The sequence below is a fragment of the Schistocerca cancellata genome, chromosome 5 (genome assembly GCF_023864275.1).
Source record: "Schistocerca cancellata isolate TAMUIC-IGC-003103 chromosome 5, iqSchCanc2.1, whole genome shotgun sequence".
NCBI classification, from domain to species: Eukaryota; Metazoa; Arthropoda; class Insecta; order Orthoptera; family Acrididae; genus Schistocerca; species Schistocerca cancellata.
The window spans coordinates 395974875-395990383 of record NC_064630.1 but is presented as its reverse complement, the minus strand read 5'-3'; the positions used below and the strand labels follow the sequence as shown (position 1 = coordinate 395990383).

General features: G+C 39.3%; 1 protein-coding gene across 3 annotated transcripts in view; it reads left to right on the top strand.

Annotated features, from left to right (window-relative positions):
- LOC126188941 (ETS-like protein pointed) overlaps positions 1-14493 on the top strand; it is a 798299-nt gene extending 783806 nt beyond the window's left edge. For all 3 annotated transcript variants that reach the window (XM_049930684.1, XM_049930685.1, XM_049930686.1), the window contains 5 exons: positions 2424-2549; positions 4207-4527; positions 6484-6735; positions 11662-11959; positions 12260-14493. In XM_049930684.1, the coding sequence (XP_049786641.1) occupies positions 2424-2549; positions 4207-4527; positions 6484-6735; positions 11662-11959; positions 12260-12323 (1061 nt within the window). In that variant the 3' untranslated portion in view covers positions 12324-14493. The remainder of the gene's footprint in view (positions 1-2423; positions 2550-4206; positions 4528-6483; positions 6736-11661; positions 11960-12259) is intronic.
- Positions 14494-15509: the final 1016 nt, after the last annotated feature.

The following is a 15509-nucleotide window of genomic DNA, read 5'->3' as shown; positions in this document are numbered from 1 at the left end:
CAAGTATTTCGATGTCCACCCCTAGCATTGAAGGTGATTTTAAAGTTTCATGTGAACAACGGTGCTATACCAAAAGTCATGTGGCATTTCTCGTTTGAAGTTGGCGACAGCGCATGCTCCTACTCTGTGGGCACAAGTGCAAATATTGCAGTTTTCTATAAGTTGTGTATTGATTTAGAATCTCACTGTTGTAGTTAAGAATGTGGAGATGTGTGTAATCATTCAGTACCACCATTTTTGAAGATATTTTTTTTAAATTTAGCTTTATCGATATGCCAGAACACCCAGCGGCAAAACGTGATGAACTTATATTTTCTGTAGGCTTATTTTTTCCATGGGTTTTTCTTGTATTAGTAATTCATGTCCGAACTTTTCCCAAGTGTTGAAATCAACCTTTTTTCGCTGCGAAAGCCATTGTAGTAAACAATCCTTACAAGATGTTTTTAGCATGGATAATGGAGCGCAAGGGACGTATTAAACTTATTGGACGTCTTATAACCGATTGTCCATATATGAGCGATAATGTTTCCGTGAAGTGAGCACTGGCGAGGTCCTGATAGTTATTTATTTGCCGCTGTGTAAGCAGGTCAACGCGACCATATTACAAGTGCAAACAGTGGGCATGGATTATTTAGATGACGCTAATTGTGAAGACTTGGCATGCGTAAGCTGCCATAGGTCTTAGCACTTTACATCACTGACTTATTCTCGACGAAACACCACATTGTCTTTTACCTTGTGCTTACAACGTCTTTATTTTCCACTACAAGTTCAGGGCCATATTCTTGACAGCAGGTTACTCTCAGTTGCAAAATTCAGCTATCTTCTCTCTTGTAAGAGAAATTTTTCTGCTACAGCAAAAGTTTCCCAGCGGCTGATCCGTGTGGGCGATACCTTATTTGTAACATACACTCATCGATTGATACATTACTCTTTACATAATGTCTACATTTCGGCTTTTTATCAAAGAAAACCTGATTGAGAGTAAACTCAGCATTTGAACAACCCAAGTGAGACTAGTAAAATATCTAATAATTCGATAATTGTAAAATAAATTATTACTTGTCTCAAAACATTACAAATTATGTAAAAGTATATAGTTAGGGGTTTGCGAGAAATGAGTGTTTTATTACAAGTTCCATAACTACGGCAAGAGTCTGAAAATTGTTGGTGTGCAATCTTATTGTGGAAATCCTCGTTTTGTATCACTAATATATTTTCACTGTTAGATACAGCAATAGTTGCATTTTACTAGACTGCATCGTTCTCCCAAAGTATATGATTTGATCTGTGTAGCACTAGGTGTTAGCTGTCGAGATAGGATTGGGCGCGGCAGAGGCGGCGAAAATGCGAGAGATCAGCCGCTTAGTCAGGGTATAATTTTAGGCGGACTTTCACACCCGTTGAGCCAAATGCCATCATAGTTTCTTCTTTCCGTCTTACATACCCAATCTCCTTACAATTCCAAAACATACACCCCATTGATGGAATAAGATACTTTGGCAGTGAAAACGAACAGGGTGCTTTCGTCACCAAGAAGTAGTAGGATTGAGTAGATGGGAAGAGTTTGGAATACACGTCTAGCAAAAGATGGAAAATCGTAGGCAGTCAGCGTTACATGCTTTATCTCGGAATAGTCCCTTTGTAGTCTGAAGTGCAAATGGCAGATAGGAAATTGAGATATCTGGCTTAATAAAGAAAGAAGCATTTAAAGTAAAATTCGTACGTCTGTTTTATGAGTGTATTTCGCCTATCGGGCATTGTTAGCATTTCGAGATTGACGAGGGCTTTTGATTGACGAGAGTGGAAGCGTTATATAGTTCCAAGAAACTCGCCTGTGAGAGCGTACAGTAAAATCATTACGAAGGACATCTGATTTCACAGTAGGATGTAAAATGATGTTATCGTGCTGGCGCAGGTCACACGAGAATCACTCAGAGTAGGAATATCTATGCAATGAGCAGATAATTGCTATTATCAACCATCGCTGTTATTAATAAATAAATGTGTAAAAACAGGATACTTACAATACTGAAGTTGGCTTTAGAGCAAAATGTAAACACAGTGTCGAGATTTCGATCTAATATCGGCGACAAGCGTAATTCTGTGTGTTCGCTCCTACTGTATAATCAATCATAACGATAGAATTTGAAAATTATGATACCAACAAAAGCCTATCTAGACGTACACTCCGCAAGTAACGTCTGCAACATACGTGCAGTCGTTCGTCTTCTCGTAACACGCGTGAATGAACGGGGAAACGAGGTACAATTCGCCTTGTGTGCGTTAGTGGTAAACGACAATGGCACCGCTGTGGAAAGCGTTCATTTACATTCGGGGGGAAAAGTAGCGTCGTTACTGGTGGGATGACAAACTAGACGCAAGTGCCGTTGTGCTAAACGCCGGTGTTGTGTTGTGTGCAGGCGGGTACAGCCACCTGAGGTCGCCGGCGGTGCCGCCGCGCGACGCCGACTGCGGCCGCGACGAACCGACGCCGCCGCCCGCCTTCATACACCTCCGCCCGCCCGCCGGATACCACATCAAAGACGGTGAGTGCTGCGGCCGCCACCTCCACCTCATTACTGCTCGCTTCCGCTTACCATTACCTCCTCCTCGTCTTCCTGAAATCCAGAAACCGTTGGCGGTTCTGGTCATACTACCACAATGTGACACCTTGACCGCTCAGCCAGTGACACTGACAATATATTATACGACAAGCTAAACGATATTGATCTCAAAAGTTTTGAACGTATTTTACGTCAGTTTGATTCCTCAGTTGCAACAAAACTGGACTAATGGTCGTTCCAAAACGGGCAGAACTGGTTAAACAGACAAAAGTCAACGATAGCTGGCAACGTATATCCATGATTGTGTACTTAATTCTTGCTAGTTGTTAAAAACTTTTATGGTATAAACTGATAGTGGGAACGAGTGATTTTTATATCACGAATATGAATAGAAACGGCCGTGACGTCTTCCAACACGTATCACTATTAGGCACTACTATGAAACGGTTAGGTCCTGCACATAATTACGAAGTTCATACTTTTAGTGTCATGTTGTGAATGCTGGGAAATATTGTCAGTGTACTTCGCAGTATTTAATAACATTTTGTTTGTGCAATAAACCTCTGCCGTTGCAGGCCTAATTCAGGAATCATATACCTGGTAGAATCATATTACTTGGCAATCTGTGTCTTAATGTTCTCAACTCCTTTTGCGTCTATTAGTCTTGTAGTTTAACTGAAAGTATTGACACAGTCTCCTTGCCATCTGTGTGTTTCCACAGAAAGGTTATCAACAGCACCACTGCTCGTTTCCATAACTCTTGTAAAATGTATGACGGAGTGTATGAAATGCCAAGGGAGTGTTGTATATCTGTAGAATAGTACGCCCCAAGCACTTAAATTAAAGGGGCCATTTAATATTATCTCATTCTGTTTAGAAGTTAAAATTTTTAATAACATGTTTAATCGTTCGATAAGTAACTAAAAATCACCGTCTGGAGCTCAGAATATCGAATTACCAAGAACTTCCCCATGAATTTCTACTTTACGGATCAGCTTCAATGTGGTAATAACTGTAATATCTAAGGGTATCAGTGCTTTCAGATTTTGATTTCTTCGTAATGTGACAGCACTGCATTCGAGTTCACTTTTCAGAGTGGCCAGTCCTCCCTAAGTAATTATAAATTCCGACGTAAAGACCTTACTCCGCTTGCACATAGCGAAACGAAACAAAACTACACAATTACGCTCAATGAATAGACAAATGACTCGCAGCCATATTGCCACACACGGATGATTCGTCACATGCGATTCATCACACTTTACGAGAATTCCGAACTATCAACAGTCGATCGCTGCAATCGGCTGTTTTTCCACATACATGCAATTTGCCCACGTAGTGCAATCTATGGGCAGATCGCACTCCAGATTAAACGAGTACTGCGATCTGTCACTCTCGTATGGGGCCTATTAGAGTACAGTAGTATCTTCGTCGTAGACTTATCCTTTCGTTCTGGAATTTTAAACGGTTACTAGGAGAGTTCGTGCAGAGATTTGAACGTAAGAGGGCCGCACCTTTGCGTTTGACTTCGTGAGGCTTTGTCAGGCGGCTCACACGAAGAACCGGGCTTGCAAAAGAAGTGTGAATGTCGAACTGAGTCGGCCAGCACGGAGCGTCACGAGTGTCCCCGTTTGCGCAGGCGGCGCATTCGGTCCTCTGGAGCCGACGCTGGGGCAGGCGCAGGCGCAGGCGGCGGCGCTGGGCAGCGCCGACGACGGGTTCGGCGCCCCGCAGCAGCCTCCGCCCCCGCAGGCGTCGCAGCAGCCGCCCCCCTCGTCGCAGCCGCCCCCGCAGGGCCAGCAGCCGCCGTCCGGTCCCGCGCACTTCGATCACGACCAGGACTACCACTCGCTGGACGCCCACCAACCACCGCCCTACCTCGAGTCTTCCCCGGAGTTCTACTCTGCTGCGCCTCCGCTCTTCGACAAGTACCAGCAGTACGTCAAGAACTTCAGCCGCGGTGAGTAACGTTGTGGCACTTCTTTATCTAACTGCCTCTCCGAGGAGGAACGCTGCTAGGATCCGTGTAGTCTGTTTCTGTAGATGAACGTTATCGTATGGGATACAGCACACTTCCTCTCGAGTAGTGAATAACAGTGCTTGGCTTGGCACTCGCAACTAGCATCTTCAAGTTTTCACTTGGTCTGCTTTTGTGTCCTTTGCACTGTCTTTAAATCGCAGAAATGTAACAATTTGCTGGTTAAAGCAGTTTCTGGGTTCCAGCTGAGACAGACGGCAGATTGTTAGGTAATTTTACATGCACTGGGTGAAATGTCTCTTACCCTTAAAAGTCCAGCTCTTCTCTTTTATTCGTTGAAATAACTACCATTCCAAGTGAAGACCTCCCGTGAGTCTGGCTACATCATCAGTGATGCAACAACGTAAATTCACGATTATCAGCTGTTTCCGTTGCAGTTAAATCACCTATTAATTTAGTATTTGATTGTAGAAATTGCTTAAATTATACGTAAGGCGTGATTCCTTGTCGTGTTTAGGCTAGTGCCGTGCATCTCTCCGTGTTAGTGTATTTGTGCACGTATTTTCATATCTATTTACACTAACTGATCGACATTCAATACATTTGAACCTGCTTATTATATTTTATCTTTGGCCTTCCTCTACAATCACCCACTAGCCAGTCACCAAATTATTCTATGAGATCTCAGGATTTGTCCTACTAATCGATCCATCGTAGCTGAGCCGCAAATTTCTTTTCTCCCCAGTCTCATTCAGTATCCTTTCATTAGTTATTCAATCGAGCACCCAATCTTCAGTATTCTTCTGTAGCAGCACATTGGAAATGCTTTTCGTTATTGTTTGCAACGTTTATCGTTCACATTTCACTGCCATATAATGCTACACTCGAGTTGAATGCTTCCAGAAAACACTTATTTGTATCCGACTTCATCGTACTACTACTTTCCAGAAAATCTTTTCTTGCTTTTGCCAGTCTGCATTTTATATTCTCTTTACCTTTTGCATCGTTCATCATTTTGTTGCCCAAATAGGAAAACATTTCTATTGCCTTTCGTGTTTGCTTTTGCCGTTATCCCGCATTGTGCGCAGGGTCGGCAGGGTTAAGAACGGAGTTGGCACGGTGAACTTTAACGGGTGGCCGGATGCCCTTTCTGCCGCCACCCCATACCCCCCGGGACGGAATTAGTGTACCCCAGCTGTCTGCGTCTAGTGTAAATCGTGAAATAGTGTGAAAGTTTCAAATGTCTGCGAGTCGTGTAACTGAGGCGGGACGTCGGGACCAGCCCGGTATTCACCTAGTAGGATGTGGAAAACCGCCTGAAAACCACATCCAGGCTGGCCGGCACACCGGCCGTAGTCGTTAATCCGCCGGGCGGATTCGTTCCGAGGCCGGCGCGCCTACCCGAGTCCAGGAAGCAGCGCGTTAGCGCTGTCGGCTACCCTGGCGGGTCCTATTGCATTTCGTGTCTCATGTGTTAATAATTTCCCTCCATATATATTTTAATTCGACTACCTTCCATTACCTTTGATTTACTTCTGTTGTTCGTCTTATAACTTCTTTTCATGACACTATCTATTCCGCTCAGCTGGTATTCCAAATCCTTTGCCATCTCTGACAGAATTACTGTGTCATCAGAAAATAACGGAATCTTTTGTTCGTTCTGTCTAAACTTGACTTACATTTCAAAATTTCTCCTCGGTTTCCTCTACAGCCTGCTCAGTGTACAGACTGAATAACTTAGAGGAGGGGCTATAATCCTTCGCTACTACTGCTTCTCTTTTCGTGTCCTCCTTCTCTTATAACTGCACTCCATCGTCCGTAATAACCAGAGAATCTCGAAGGGTGTGTTCCAGTCAACATTATCAAAAGATATGACCCGTAATCGTAGAGCGTGTGGCGCGACGGAGGCTTCATCTCGACTTCCGTCTTCGGTTCCAGCTCGCTACGGCGGCCACCACGACGGGTATGCCGACGCGTACGGGTCGCCGTACGACGCTTTCCAGACGGTGCCGACGAGCGGCGACCACTGGGGCGGCGGGGGAGGCCCTGGCGGCGAGCACGCCGCCTTCCTGCAGCACGCCCACGCACACGCGCACCACGCGGCCGCGGCGCGCGGCCCGCAGGACCTGGCGCACAGCGCGCCAGACACCAAGCCCGTGCTCCAGCCCTCCATGCTCGCCGGATACTCAGGTCAGTGTCTAGCCGCTCACACGATGCCCTGCGGGGTTCTGTTTTGGGTCCTCCGACCTTTCTTCTACGAGGTGTGATCAAAAAGTAACGGGAATTTCTTAATTTCGCGGGCTTTACATATCTCATTTCCAAATTTTTTTTCATCTCGTTGCTGCACGTGTCCCCGATGTGTGTGTCTGTTTTTTCAGCTGTTTTGAATATTCAGTTTATTGTTGTCGGTTATATGCGTTTTCGAGTGTTCGGAGAATTTTTAATTTCGAAAAAGATGGATCAAAGCGGTTGCATTAAATTTTGCTTGAAAAATGGAATTAAGTGCAGAACCGCAACCGGAATGTTGACTGTGGCTTTTGGCAAACCTACTATAAGTAAGACAAGAGTTTACGAGTGTTATAAACGTTTCAAAGAGAGTCGAGAAGACATTGACGACGAGACGATCGTCCTGGATGTCCTACCACAACATGTTTAAAATCTTGAAATTACTGGCGACAGTGTGGAAGAAGTAAAGAAAATGGTTCTCGAAAATAGCCAAATCACCACTAGAGGGGTCGCTGATGATGTCAGCATATCCCTTCCCTCTTTTTCTTTTTTTTCTTCTCTCTCTCTCTCTCTCTCTCTCTCTTAATGTTTTGGGTATTGGACACACAGCAGCAAAGTATGTTCCGAAATTGTTGCATTTCGATCAAACGAGACGTCACATAGACATCGCGCGGAAATTGCCGAATGAACTCCACGACGACCCAGAACCCGTGAAGAAGATTATAAAAGGTGACAAAACGTGGGTATACGGGTATGACGCTGAAACAGAGGCCCAAACGTCCCGATGGAAACTGGCTGAAGAGCCGAGACTGAAAAAAAGTCGACAGGTTTGAGTGCAAGTGAAGGTGCTTCTCAATGTTTTCTTCTGTTTCAGTGGGATAGTGCATCGTGAGTTCTCGCATTTAGTCATATGGTCAGCAAGAAACACTAAGTGGAAGTTATGCTACATTTGCTTGAGGCAGTCCAAAGAAAACGGCCAAAATTGTGGCAAAACAGCTTGTGGAAATTGGATCACTGTAATGGTCCTACTGACACCTCAGTGCTTTTTCGTGATTTTTTGGCAACGAAACAAAACCACTACGTTGACTCGGTAACCGTATTCGCCGGACGTGTCGCCCCACAACTTCTTACTATTCCCGAGGCAGAATAGAACCTCGAAAGAATGTCATTTTCTTACTATTGGTGACGTAAAAACAGAATAGCGGTAGGAGCTGAACACCGTAACAAAAAGTTGAGTTCCAGAAGTGCTTCTGAGATTGTAAAGAGCACTAGCACAAGTGTATTATATCTGAGGGGGATTACTTTGAAGGGCACAAAGTGATGTTGATCAATAAATAAAGATTCTTTAAGGAAAACGAAAATTCCTGTTACTTTTTGTTCACACCTCCTATATGTAAATGATCTTCAGCTTACAAATTTTGCCTCTTTTCGAGGGAATACGAGAACAGGAATAAAAAGTAGTACCAGTACACTTACTGAGAAAAAAAGACAGGTAATGACATATCTAAATCATTAACAGACTGTTCAAGGCAAACGCATTACTGTTAAAATTTGACAAGACGCGGTACGTACAACCCAGTACTTGTCATTGAACTCCAAAAGCTGTAAAAAAAGTCTACTCAAAACATGAAATGCAAAAAGTATGTAAATAATGTTTTTGGAGCTACTTGTACATCAGAACTTTAACAGGAAAACCCACTGCCTTGAATTCATAGAGATGTAGTTCAGCTACATTTACACTGCATGATATGCTATAGGCAATTTATACATGGAGAAATAAGTTTATTCTGCATATTCCCTTTTACTAATGGGTTGTGGAATACTTTTCTTGTGAATGTGAACGTAAAGGGAGAGCAATTTCATTATCTTGTGCCTGTTATAAGAATTATATCTGGCATCAGTTGCAGAAACTTCTTCCAAAAACTTAATTTTACAAATGCTTTATGATACATTTTTTTGGTTTTAAAGTCCATTGTCAATAGCAATATTTTTCTTTTCACAAAATCAATAGTGGAAAACATGAATACAACACTATAATAAAAAAACACACACTACAAACACTTACAGAGTTTATCATTAGTACACACGTATTCAGCATTCTACCAGAGCATGTTGCAGTTGGTGCAGTGGGTTTTGAGACTGAATTAAAGAGTTTTCTGTTGGCTACTCCATTAAAGAGCATCTTCACAGAAACTATAACACAATAATATTTCATAAAGTTGAGTGTGTTCACTGTATTGCATTTATAACATCTACATCTGTCCACAATCCGGAGAGCCCACTTCATAAGATCTATAGCAACTATGTAATGTAATGTAATAGCCGTTCATGTCTGCTCTTCATAGACAAAGTTGCAATTCCAGGAGGTGGCAGGATGTTAATTGGGGGTGGGGGGGGGGGGGGTGTTCATCAGTGAATACATCTCTTGGGCCATAGAGGCTACACCAGGTTCTTATAAGACTTTTAGAGATTGCACACAGCTCATTAACAAATACCCAACAAGACAAGCCAGTCTGCAGTGCTTGCAATGTAAGTCACATTTGGAGAGTGCTCACATAAAACTAATGGGGCCAGTCTGTGATGTTCTTCTGAACCTGCCCACATCTTATTGTCTAGCATTTACTAAATATTTGTTCACCATGACAGCTTTTACACAGTGTTGAGAAGTGCACTAAGTTGGTTTGACTAATGCTAACTTTCCTTTTTCTCTAAATAGCAGCTTTGAACTCTCGATTTTTTTTAAAAGCAGCTTTAGAACTTTTAAAACATCCTTTTGAGCACAGCTATAGCATTTTCACCAATGACTGATTTTATTGCTGTCTTTGGCTAATTTAATTTAATCTGATTACACATATAAACTCAGTTAGGGATTAATGACAGAACTTTTGTGCATCTGTAACTCAGATGATAACTAGAAAAATGATTGGGTCATAGTCACATGCAGTTCTCCATTTCTTGGCCCTCTTCATTATTACAGACACTGAGAGCAATAATTCAACTCTTGTATTCCATTTTCTATGACCATTCCTTTTGTTACTCATTAATATCCTGAATAAACAGCCACAATCTTAATGATGTGTTAAAATGTAAACTGTTGTGGAATAAATGTGGCTTTCTGTCGGAGTATCGGGAACTTTCATTTTCGCGGCAACTAATAGCTTTCCTTGAGAGCCTGAGAAGGTTAAATTATATGTTAAATGTGACAAATGCAATTGGCTGTCTTAAAAATTAAACTTTGTCAGTTGACTGTCAGCGTATATCGTTAACAGCTCCATCACCGTGCTTCACATTACTATGGAAGAACTTCAGTTCAGTGCCAAAGTGACAGTAACATTTGTCTGTAGAGACAGTGTGTAGAGAATTCCATCTGTAGATATCAGCTAAGTACAAAACAACAAAAGAATTATTTGCTGTGAGAATGGCTTAAACTTTAAAAATTTCACAGTACGTGCTGCAGTGTTTGCATTAATCCTGTAATGTTCCAATGGAAACTTCTTATGAAAATATTTTATTAAAACTGTTTGACTCCTGCAGAAACACCCCTCATTTGCTGATGAAAGTAAGAATGTATTCTCCTAACACACTGTTGGAAATGAATATTCCTTCATGCCGCATAATCGCATGTGGAAGTAATATGACAATAATGGTCAGCATTTAGAAAAATAAAAGTTAAAACGTGCAGTTCATAATGATTACAGTATTATCAAAAGCTTTAGAACAACTGGACAGTTTGTGTATAAAGTGAAGTTCTTTGAAGCTGTATGATTACCTTTGACTGAATATATGTACATATCTGGTGCATACAACTGATAAGTAATAGAGAAAACAATGTCTAAATGTGGCTGTACATTTACATATTTTAATTTCACTATAATATTTTTCTTTCATTTCTAGTTAATGGATTTTGCTCTGATGTTGCCATTACATCCCCTCCATAGTGAACTAAATATTTGATAATAGAGCTTTGCTTTGAAATGTCCACTGCCTACCAACAACAAAGTTAATTTTGAAAACAGCTTACTCTATTTGGCATGAACATCTTAACTACTGTTTCTGCATTATGCTAATACCCACAACCTTTCTTTTTGTGCTATATGTGAAACAACCTTTCTTTATGTGCTTGAAGTGGAACAAATCCCAGTTCACAAGAATCTCAATGTCAAAAAATGAATTAATTGTAAAATATGACTCAGAACTGAGTTGATATTATCATTTTCACAAATTTCTTCTGGTATCTTTGGAATCTGGTGCTACTGGTAATACAGAGGGGACACAATGAACTATATAAGGAAAAGACAGGTTGCTACTCAATGTAAAGACGATACATTGAGTTGCAGATAGGCACAACAAAAAGACACTTACACATTAGCTTTTGGCCAAAGCCTCCTTCAGAAAAAAAACCACACACACACACACACACACACACACACACACACACAATAACCAAAAACTATTTTTGGCATCAAGAAAGTTCAAATTGATATCATGGTGATACTTTTTGGAACCTCACAATCAGACTGTTAGCTTAATTATCAAAGAAGTGAAAGCTGTATATGTAAGGGTTTCCTTTAGGGCAAATGGAATGTATGGAAGGAACTGATTGTGATTTTTCTAGTAATTTTTTTTAAACATGTTGTGCGATGGTTTTGTCTCCTGTTTCTTACTGCATTGTGTGTAATATTAACTGCCATAACACGACTCTGTGTAAAGTGTTTACTTGGGTAGTAAGTATTGGTTTGCGCAATGATGGCATGCAAAGTTTATTGTAACAATTTGTGCATTACCCTTTACAGCACACTGCAGTTTACAAATACAGTTACAAATATTAATATGTCAGAATAGTAGGTTGTTGTTGTGTTGTTTTTCTAATGAGTAATTTGTTGTTGTCAGGTGGAGGCCCTTGTTTCACTGGCTCAGGTCCAATCCAGTTGTGGCAATTCTTACTGGAGCTGCTTACTGACAAATCGTGTCAAACATTTATCTCATGGACCGGAGACGGTTGGGAGTTCAAGCTGACAGATCCTGATGAAGTTGCTCGTCGCTGGGGCATTCGCAAAAATAAGCCCAAAATGAATTACGAGAAGCTGAGCCGAGGCCTGCGTTACTACTATGACAAGAACATCATACACAAGACAGCAGGAAAGCGCTACGTGTATCGCTTTGTGTGTGATTTACAGTCTCTTCTTGGGTTAGTGTTTGTACATATGATACTATAACTCGAGTAGTTTTGCAAATGGTCAGATGAATTCAGTGATTTAATTCAGTTTTAAAGTAGTTGGTAAAATGTGTACAATACAGTAGATTTAAATTTTTGTAGTGTTTCTACACCCTGAAATATTGGAAGTATATGCTTGTGATTCATATTAATGAAGACTGTTGGATATTTATGTTTCCTTCTTCTTCAGCTCCATTTAATATTCCAATAAACTTTTGTCCACTTATGTTATAAGATTGCCTGCCATTTAATGAAATAATTTTGCAATTTCAGATGCTCTCCTGAGGAAGTCCATGCTGCTGTAGAGTTGAAGCCAGAGAAAAAGGATGATGACTGAACATTTGGAAAGGATATACAGAGTCAATTTGAAGGTTGCTGGTGTAGCAGTAAATTAGGGAGCAAAGAAGTGTACATATCCAATCAATCAGTAATTTAAAATAATTGTGTCAGTCATAGTATTTGCTATGTCTGTCCTGAAGGTGTCTCGTTTTAAGAGATACCGAACTCCGGCTTGTTCTTTAAATTTCTCCGAGGATATGTACAATGGGAATTATCAATGCTTGTGTTGACTACGCTCTCTCCTGACAACACGTAATGAATCATGTGGCACAGATACCAGAGGTATACTGCGAGTGAACTAATCGTATGTAAGTTGTTCGAACTGCTGTTGTGTTGTTAGGTAAGAAGAATTACACAGTTTGTTATTAAATGTTTCTAATTAAGTGGTCACAAATAATTGTGAGTGTTTCAGTTTTATCAATAAGTGCCTTGTAAATATTCAATAAACAGTTTTTACTCCCCTGATGCGGGATGCTAACAGATTTTTCTTGTGATTTTACGCGATGATAAATATTGTGGTATCAACTTTTTTAATTGTAAGTTGTAATTTTTCATTAATAGAGGAAATGTAATATATTGTTATGCACACTGTAACTGTTATGATTGTGCAAATAGGAAAAATGTAAATTCAGCAATTTTTTAGCTGATATGGAGTGATGACTCCCAAGGTGCAACACATTAAGTCTGATGGCACAGCTAAAAAACAGCTGTTTTGCCTACACTATTTTCGTAACTTTTACCTGTTGCATACTTCTTTAAGTAATATATGGATGAATTGCTTTTAGAAGAAAAATGAAAATGTTGACGTCTTGTGTATGATGTTTTTACAAGTGATCATTATACCAAATACAGATTCCATTTAGGCTAATGTTGCACTGTCAAATTTGTATGCTATTATGAGCATATCTTTTTAGATGTACCCTGTGATCTAGTAGCTATCGTCATCAACCAGGATGGTGCTACTGTTCTTTTATGCTGAAGTATAGCAAAATCACAAAAACAAATCATTCAGTTTATATCTTGTATTAGTAATAGAACGTTCATTCTCTTAGTTTTCCAAACATGGCAGATATAGTGATCTATCTTTGATATCAAAATTTTTCTAAACTGCATGGTACTATGTAATTTAATTATGCAATTTCTCTGATTATCAGTTCACTCATGTATACATAACATTATGAAAAACATCTTTGTGAAATTATTTTCTCCAGAAATAATACTATAAAACTGTTTTGCTAGCAAAAGTATTTATGAATTCAGACTTACTTTAGAAGGATTCTCATTGAGGACTGGACTTTTATTCTGCCTTTATGAAATGCCCATTAAGCAAAGTATTTACTTTTTTTTTTGTGGATATTCTTCAAAAGGTGATGCAAATTTTCCTATGCTGTATGTGTTGTTAACATATGTGACCCTCTATATTATCACCATTAAAAAAATGCTGATGATTTTTTGGAAATGCCAGGTGATGAAAATTCATTCACTTGCCTGTCATGTCTGAAGGGGGTTCAAAAGTAATACAGTTTCAACTAAATTTGTGTCATTTCTGCTAAATATATACCTTAAAGTATAGAAGGCAAAGCATCAGTTTTGTATTCATTTAGAAATTCACTTCTGTATGTTAAGATGTTACTTACACGCAAAAGAATATAGGTATGTAATGTCAGTACAGAAACTGTCTAGGAGAAAAATACTTTCGACATATGAATATTTTTAATATCATATGATTGCATTTTCCTCAATGAAAATCTTATTTTTATTGTTGCATGCACAAGAGGCCAAGTATTATCATAAAATTTAAATTATTAACCCACCTATTCCAGCCAAGAATGGAAAAATATCCTCTGTACTATTAGAGCTAAATCAGTATTTGGTTTTTTTGTGATTTTATATAAATGAAGACAAACTATGCGCAGAAGTCATAGTTGCTGCCTCAATTCTTTTTTTACACCAAAGTAATGAAAAATATATATTGGTAAATTCAAATTATAAATATTATCTGAATGTTTGAGAGAATGACTGTGCTTGATTGAAAGGTTAGAGTAAAGCTATTTGGGACAGCATTGTAAATTTCTATATATGATGGTTAGAAATAAATTATATTCATTTAAAAAAGCTCTGTACTTACAAACTGAAGAGCAAAATAAAGTTGTTTCTGCAGCTAAAAATCTGATGTTCATTGGAGCCTGAATTACAGCCATATTCCCTTTAATTAGGCTTGCTTTTTTATCCATGAAAATCAAAGAATATCAGAATACTTTTATTGTATTTTTATCTTTCTCTGCTGCCTGCAAGTCCTGTAAAAACATTGTTAACAGTAAGATAACTACAAGAATCATGAATATCTTTAATTATTCATTTATGTTCTATTTTTAAAATAGTTTGTTCCAATTCAGTTTAAACAGAAATACAAAATAGTTGCAAAGACTGCGCGTGAATAGAAAGCCAAGTTGGACAAGCATGTAGAAAATTAATCACTGCTCTTGAGACTGCATGGTCACTCTATATTGTGAAAGAACAAGAATAGTAAGAAGTTGTATAGTACAAAATCCTGAAATATAAATGTATGCATTCTTACAACTTTTTTTTAGTATTTTTTTCCAAAACTGCTTTACCTGGAGATGCTGAAGGCAGATCTATAAACTACACAGACAAGCAGTCGTCTGCAGTAATTTATTACAATATTTTTAGAAATGTTACCACTTAATTCAAAATTATATGCTGCACTAGTGGAAAGCATCACATAAAGAATATAGCTAAATTAATATACGAGTTTATGAGAAAAATGTGAAAACATGTACAGACAAATTGAAGTTACCTAGAGCAAGGCAGTGAAATGGTAAATTAAACTTATTACAGATACCACCAAAAATTTGAAGAATGTTAAATAATTGCAAGTTATTGCAGATTAGTCAAGTCTGAATATCTCTTATGCGATCAAGTGTACACAAAAACTGGAGTAATAAGAGGTACATGAGTATCAGTTAAATAATCTCTTATGTAACATTTTGCTGTGGACAGCTCATTTATTAGAGTCCTTCTGGTAAGGACTCTATGAAAGAAACAAAAACAAGGTCATATCACTATAATGCTGCAGTATGGATTCACATGTTAACAAAGGAGAGTACACCAATGGAAAATGAAAGCTAAGTTTTGCATGAACAAAATTTTATCTTGTTGCCCA